At 35.8% G+C, this 8,314-nt stretch overlaps 1 protein-coding gene across 1 annotated transcript; it reads left to right on the forward strand.

Moving 5' to 3' along the window:
• The first annotated feature begins 2,714 nt into the window (after positions 1-2,714).
• LOC110893831 (probable inactive receptor kinase At2g26730) lies at positions 2,715-6,863 on the forward strand. Its single transcript, XM_022140975.2, has 3 exons — positions 2,715-3,877; positions 3,992-4,199; positions 6,047-6,863. The coding sequence occupies exons 1-3, from the start codon at positions 2,813-2,815 to the stop codon at positions 6,718-6,720; spliced, it is 1,947 nt and encodes a 648-aa protein (XP_021996667.1). The 5' UTR covers positions 2,715-2,812; the 3' UTR covers positions 6,721-6,863.
• The last annotated feature ends 1,451 nt before the right edge of the window (positions 6,864-8,314 follow it).

The following is an 8,314-nucleotide window of genomic DNA, read 5'->3' on the forward strand; positions in this document are numbered from 1 at the left end:
AAACAAAACAGAAAATAAAATATAAAACAGAAAATAAAATATAAAACGCAAAAAAAAAACACAAAACAGAAAATAAAAAAACAAAACAGAAAATAAAAAAACAAAAAACTGAAAATAAAAAAAACACAAAATAAATAAAAAACAGAAAATAAAAAACAGAAAATAAAAAAAACACAAAATAAATAAAATCATCATCTTCTTCGCGCCGCTATAATTATAGCGCTTGAAAAAAATTTTGCGACATAGCGCCCAGGGGGGTGGTGTGCCCGGCGCCATAGCGGCGCTATGGTGGGCTATACCGCCCCACTACGTTCGACCTCATACACATACATAATTGAACCAAAAATAGGTTTTTACAAATAAATATATATACAATAGTAACAAATACATGTTCAAACTGTCATCTTGGTTCTATTAATACAGTAACTTAGAGCATTCACAATGAAAACCTTAAAAATATGTGAGGGACTTTATTTATATTATAAGGATTGTTTGTTAGTGTTTTTAAATGGTTGTGAGTGGAGTAAAGAGAAAATATATGGGAAACTTATTGTTCATGGGAAAAAAATCTTGATAGAGAAAACCTTATAAATTTTTTAATATTTTTAGAAATGGTTGTGAGTGAATGAGAGAGAAAAAGTAATGATAAAGATATAAAAATTATTTAATTAAAAAGAAGAGAGAAAAATTAGTTGTTTTAGTGGAAATATATAAATATGGATAAGGAATTCATTGCGAATGATCTTACACAACTTTTTTAGTTAAAATAAATATTTATCCTGAGTAGGAGTAGGAGGATGGTGGACATGGTGTGCGGGCGGGCTGGCCTACGTGGCTCTGCCAGAAACACTAACACTGCCCCACCTTGAAAGAGTGTGGTGAAAGATGAGGAGTAGAGTAAATAGTCATAAGACTGGAAGGTATGGAGGAGGCAAGTCCTCCAAGGATGTGCCGCCACGTCACCGCCACGTAGGAGTGGCTTGGAGGGGATGAACCTAGGGGGTGGGGGATGAACCCCTTTGTGTGTGTATATATATATATATATATATATATGTGTGTGTGTGTGTGTGTATGTATGTATGTATGTATGTATGTATGTATGTATGTATGTATGTATGTATGTATGTATGTATGTATGTATGTATAGGTATATGTGAGAGAAGGAAGGAGAAGGAGGCCCGGCGAGTTCGGCTGTGGGCTGCTGGTGAGGCTGGGACGGAAGGGAGGTGGGCGGTGTGGGGGACCGGCGCCGGGCCTCGCCGGGCCTAAGCTGGCCCCCATACCGTCCAGTCTAGAGCATCTACAACTCTAGATTGCTTAGTCATTTCAAACCACTGCCACTATAAACTTCCACTTTCTCCTTTAATAATAAACCAGTACAAACCTCTATATCATTATCCACCTCATCACTTAATTTTCATTTTATTTAAACTATATTTATTTTGTATAAGCTATTTTTATTTTATTTAACTAATAACTATAATTTTTTTTTATTATCAAACAAATTTAAAAAAAAAACTCATAACAATATAATTAACTAATTATTTATTTTTATTTTTTCGTTATCTTGTATTTTTATTTAATATAAACTAAAATAAAATAGTAAAGATAATATTTAATTCTTACAACGGCTCTTTTTGAAATGGCTACTTTTACAACGATTATTTCACTAGTTATAAATTTCATTCATATTTCAAGTAACAAGTGTGCTTCTCAATTGATAATTCACTACATAAATTCCATATGTAAGCTTAGTATAAAAAAAGGTGGAACCGCACTCGAGTAATATGGTATGACTATGAGGGCAGAAGTGGGCTGGAAGTATCAAATAGGTCTGGAAAGAATAACATGAACAAGATATGCTTGCATGGGCTTATAGACCACGCTTATGAAATGGGGCTTATCGGCTCAGTACAAGACTTGATATTGATTTGTTTAAAATTTTGTTTTGGCATACGGGTGGTAAGAAACATTGGGCTTTACGGAAGCCCAATGGAGTTGATATCAAAAGGAATAGGTGGCCCAGATTGATTACCCACATGTATTGACTATGAGGGCAGAAGTGGGCTGGAAGTATCAAATAGATTGTTTCTTGTGAGTGGTGCAATCGAGTTTAAGGGGGTGTAACACTAGATACTACTACTTTTTGTAATGTTTTTAAATTCTTAAAAATTTACTAGAGTGCGATCTCCTTTACTTAAATAAGGCCTTAACATACACGACTTAGGTCACGAGCACATATAATATGATGCATATCAGTTTTAGTGATGCGTTATAAGAATTTAGTGATGTTTGTCATTTGAAGCCGTTCTGATGTAGCATACAAGATTTCTTTAGGATACTTGTCACCACCCTAAGATCGAGTGAGTTTATGTTCTTCCCATTTTACTTAAATTTTTGGGTTTAATACATGCTTCTAAATGTTTTTCTCACTAATGACGTATTATCAATCATGTGAATAGTAATCGTAATAAACCTCTTTTATTCGTACAAATTAAACTTGCATTAAACTCGTTAGTTTAACTATCAAACATAAGCAACAGTAATACGAAATAAAAGTTATACTTATTTTCGTAATCATTTCGAAAAGAAAAAATTATAATTCCTTATCAAACATAAGCCAGCAAAACGACACCGTTTTATTCATTTATTAATTTTTTTCCTTATTCTAATTTCTACCAACAATATTCCCTCTCACTCATCTTCTCCAAATTCATCACACCCTCCCTCTCTCTCTCTCTCTCTCTCTCTCTCTCTCTCTCTCTCTCTCTAAAACCAGACATTCTCTCTCTCTCTCTCTCTCTAAAATGCCATGTCTCCATTCACCATTTTTCTCACAACCATCCTCCTCATCCTCCTACACCACCACCGAGTCACCTCCGATTTAACTCAGGAAACCCAAGCCCTCCAAACCTTCATCAACAACCTCCCACACGACTCTCGCTACTCATGGAACCCATCACAACCCATCTGCACGTGGCGCGGCGTCACGTGCGACCCCACCAACTCCTCCGTCGTCCAGCTCCGCCTCCCCGGAGCCAAACTCGCCGGAAAAATCCCCAACAACACCATCGGAACCCTAACCCACCTCCGCACACTCTCCCTCCGGTCCAACGCACTCACCGGAACCATCCCACCCGATTTCTCCAACCTCGTTAACCTCAAAAACCTTTTTCTCCAACACAACAACTTTTCCGGCGAGTTTCCGGCGACCCTGTTGAAAACCGTTGGCTTAATACATTTAGATCTCTCCGTTAACAACTTCTCCGGCGAAATTCCGGTCAAAGTCAACGACTTAAAAAACCTTACGAACCTTTTGTTACAAAACAATAAATTTTCCGGCGAACTTCCGAGCATTGACCTGGAGAGTTTAGTCAACTTCAATGTTGCTAATAATAACCTAAACGGCACCGTTCCAATGACGTTATCTAAGTTTCCAGTGACGTCATTCTCCGGTAATATCAATTTGTGTGGTAATCCGTTACCTTCTTGTAATAACACAGTGGCTCCATCTCCGGCGCCGGTAGTCGGAAAAAAATCTAGCAAACTCTCACCGGCGGCAATAACCGCCATTGCAGTTGGGTCGGCGTTAATACTCGCAATAATTTTATTAATTGTTTTATTATGTTGTCGGAATAAAACAAAAACGGGTCAACAAAGTAAGCAAGTTTCAAAACCGGTTCAACCGGGTGGTTACAGAACCGGTGCGGATGTTGGAACGACGTCGTCTTCGAAGGATGACGTAACGGGTGCGTCAGCGGAGAGTGGGAGGAATAAACTGGTGTTTTTTGAGAATATTTATGGGTTTGATTTGGAGGATTTGTTGAGGGCGTCAGCTGAGGTGTTGGGAAAAGGGAGTGTTGGGACTTCGTACAAGGTAAATATTAATAATTTTTATTTATTTATTATGTTTAGGATAGCGGGAAAAATAACCGTATTTACATAATACTACCTCTTTAAGTGTTACTGATTACGAGTGTGATTTATTAAGGCGGTGCTGGAGGAGGGGACGACGGTGGTTGTGAAGCGGTTGAAGGATGTAACGGTGACGAAGAAGGAGTTTGAGGTGCAAATGGAGGTTTTGGGGAAGGTTAAGAATGAGAATGTGGTTGAGTTGAGGGCTTATTATTATTCTAAGGATGAGAAGTTGCTTGTTTATGATTACTTGCCTGCTGGTAGCTTGTCTGCTCTTCTTCATGGTAAGTTTTTTTTTTTAATTTTTTTATTGGTTTTTTATTATTTTGGTTGATTTGTTGCATATGGATTATGGGAATTCATGGGTTAGATTTAGAATATGTATCATCTAATTTTTTAGGATCACATGAATGCTAAAAAAGTTAGGATATGTTGTAGGGTACAAGTGTTACTAAATTATGTATAAGTTGTTTTGATTGTAGGAAGAGTTAACCGTCATTTTCGTCCCTATAGTTTGTCTAATTATGCCAGTTCAGGTCATACCATTTCCGTTCCTAACATTTTTGAAACATTCAGTTATGTCCAAAAAACTAAGGTTATCGAATAATTTGACAAACCACATGGACGAAAATAGCAGTCTACTCATGTATTTGGACAAAATTGACATGTTTCAAAAATGTCAGGGAGAGAAATTGTATGAATTTGAAATTTGGTCTGAACTGACATAATTGGACAAACTATAGAGACGAAAATGACGGTTAATCTTTCGGGAATTAACGGAGTTAGAATTTTTGTGGTTGGATTTTTTTTCAAGGGAAAATCTTGGATCATATTTAGGGGGTGCAAATTGCAATATCACATATTCATATGAGTGTTACGGAGTTAGGATATGTTTCCGGGTACAAGTGTTATTGCATTATGTACAAGATGAAACCTTTTTAACGGTAAATTGACTAGGAGTAATGGTACAGAAAATGTTCACATCAAAACATAGCTGTACAGGAAATGGAAATGATGAAATGGGTGATTGGGTAGTTTTAAGGTACAACCATTAATGCATGAAAGTGTTATTGGAATGGTCAAACATGTCTTTATTATGCTACAATTTACTTGTACTTTCTCCACCAATAAGAATCCGGCAATTGGTGCAAAGTGCTTGTCTTTGGGACCATGTTTCTAGCTTTTAAGATATTCTTTTTGTATTTTGTTCCAACTCAAATCATGCTATAAAAACTTGTACTCTATAACTGTATTTTGCATCTAAAAACATATTATTTTTGTTATGTTTGATCATCTAACATATTCAACATTCCAAGCATAAATTTTTTTTTTGAACAGTTGGATTCTATGATAATAGAACAGACCAGCATATACTGTAAAACCCAAAAAATAGTACAAAAGAGAAACCCCCTACCCTCTATAAAAGTTTACGACATAATATCTCTAATATTAAAATCCTCCCATCTCTCCTATACAATATTACTAAATTTTGCTCTAGCTTTTAACCAAAGAAACATGTCTGCTTTTATTCCAAGCATAAATAGTTGTCACATCTCACCTTTAAAAAACCATTTATTAGACGAGTCACGAGACATGCATTTTAGGATCGTTTGGTTCGTAGAAATCTGTCTAGTTTTTTATAACTAGAATCTATAAATTAAACGTTAACATGTTTGGTTTCGTTAGATAAATTGGAATGCTTTTAATATTGTTTTATTTAATTTTTGTTATTTTAAATGTTTTAAAGTACAGATATACATAATTGTCGGGATTATGTTTTATTATCTTTTAACAATGACATTCATCATAATGCATGTGGTGTGAAATACGCTACCAAGCGCATGATATCTATGTGGGCTACCATGTCTTTTAACAAGTGAAGTAAATGTTACACTTCAGCCCCTTTTAGTTACCAATAATTGCTACACAACCCCTCATGTTTCCCTTTAATCATGATAAAGACAATGTTCTTCCACTTTTGCCCCTTGTTGTCCTTTGGACTATTTGGTTGCCTTCATTCTCAAGCCCCCTTTGTCCTTTTTTGAGTTTTTGGGACCTTGCATTAGTTGTTTGTACGGTACAAGTATTTTATGCGTTGTTCAACGATGTATGAAACATGATTGTTTTGCAGGAAGTAGAGGTTCAGGCCGAACGCCGCTCGATTGGGAGCATAGGATGAGAATCGCGTTGTGTGCCGCTAAGGGAATCGCCTACTTACACGTGGCGGGAAAAGTGGTCCACGGCAATATTAAAGCATCCAATATCCTCCTCAAACAAGACACCAATAGGGATGCTTTAGTGTCAGACTTCGGCCTCAACACCCTCTTTGGCGGGTTGACCTCCCCAAACAATCGTGTCACAGGCTATCGGGCCCCAGAATTACTCGAGGCCCGAAAAGCCACATTCAAATCCGATGTGTATAGTTTTGGGGTGTTGTTATTGGAGCTTTTAACGGGCAAAGCTCCAAACCAAGCCTCGTTGGGTGAGGAAGGGATTGACTTGCCGCGGTGGGTCCAATCTGTCGTCAGAGAAGAATGGACCGCCGAGGTTTTTGATGTGGAGTTAATGAGATATCAAAATATAGAAGAAGAGATGGTTCAGTTGTTGCAAATAGCAATGGCGTGTGTATCGACTGTGCCAGATCAACGCCCTGCAATGCAAGAGGTCGTGAGGATGATGGAGGATATGAATCGGGCTGAAACGGATGACGGGTTGAGACAATCGTCGGATGACCCGTCAAAGGGATCCGACGTTCATACACCTCCAACCGAGACCCGAAACTCACCTGCTACCGTTACACCATAGACCCGAACAATCGACAGTAAAAAATTGAATATAGAGTAGATGATTATTATTTTTTTAAATTCCCTTTTTGTTTTTTCTTTTGGTGTTTTTATGTTTATTTTCATATGTGAAATTGATTTTTATGGGTCGGGTTGATTGTGGAAGTGGTATTTATGTGTTATTCTTTAGTAAATCTTAAAAAAAAAAAAAAAAAAAAAAAAAAAAGATTCTTTTGGAAGTCAGTTGTTTGTGTTATTCTTTCCTTATAATTGTTTTTTGTATTTGTTATAGTACTGCAAATGGTAGTTTTTAAGATTAAAATAAGAATTGTTACAAATGTCAATTGCCGGAAACATCTATTAAATATGATTTCTTAATACTTTTTGGAGGATCAGAACGCTGACACTTGGTCACGAGAATGACCTTTATGGACTCTAGTGTTTTTAAAGAATCTAGTAATTATCTACGCGAAAAATTCATGCTTTATATATATATTTTTTTCTCTTCCCTCTTAATATTTGTTCGCTAACTGATCAACATGTGCAAACAAGTATAGAATTTGTTGTTCCAAGGAACATCGTGTGCTAGTAAAATAATTATCAGGTGAAGGGTTCAAAATCTGGAAGGTACATGCATAGACGGTTAATAGAAGTAAATTATAATTATGTTTGTTTGCCGTTCAAAATATATGTCAGTTAACTCTTAGACTTTCAAACCTATAAAACGATTTACCTGCAATGAACTACCCAAAATCCGATTAACATACCTAATCGACACCCCTAGACCTCTGTGGCTCTGTCTCAGTTTTAACTATTTGGTTGATAATGTAATTTTTTTTTTTTTTTTTTTTTTTTGATACATTTGTACCAGATGTAAAGTAATCAACCTTCCAATTATACATGGTGATAAGTTAGAATAAAATTATAATATTTTTGAAATGATATTTCACATAAACTAGTAACTTTATTTGCAAAACACATGTTTTATTTTGTTTGAATTATAATTATTTTAAGCATCTAAGTAATAATCAAGAATTCTTAGTATTTTATTAAACATTCGAATATTATTTGTTCTTTAGAAGATTTTTAATGAAAAAGATATAAAATTGTATCCAATGATTGTCCCCAAGTCAATAATATTATCAGCATTAAATAGTTTTTAGGAGGATATGTTATTAAAATGGGCATTACCAACTTGTAGTTTGAAAGTTTGATTAAATACTGAAGAAACACTGACCTAAACGGTAATATCTGGCTAGGACTTCAATGATCAATGACCCGAACGATTGGCTGTAAAACAGAAACGCCGTTAGGACTCGTTACAGGAATGGGGTTATTCTTGTAACCACCCTCCGGCGTGAGAATAAGTCTCGGTTTATGAGAGTAAAGATTAAGAGAGAAAGTTGTATGAGAACAAGATGACCTATACCTTATACGTTTACCTCTATTTATAGTTTTGTCATTAGGGTTTCTCCTAATTTAGGATGGATTCCGATAAGTTAGGGATTTGCATGATCTTCCCAAAAAGAAGGAGATTTGGTTTTGTAACTTCCATGCGGAGATGGAAGGTTCTAGAATAATCATTTATAATTATTTATTTATAATAAAATAATAGG

This window comes from Helianthus annuus, chromosome 12, assembly GCF_002127325.2.
Source record: "Helianthus annuus cultivar XRQ/B chromosome 12, HanXRQr2.0-SUNRISE, whole genome shotgun sequence".
NCBI classification, from domain to species: domain Eukaryota; kingdom Viridiplantae; phylum Streptophyta; class Magnoliopsida; order Asterales; family Asteraceae; genus Helianthus; species Helianthus annuus.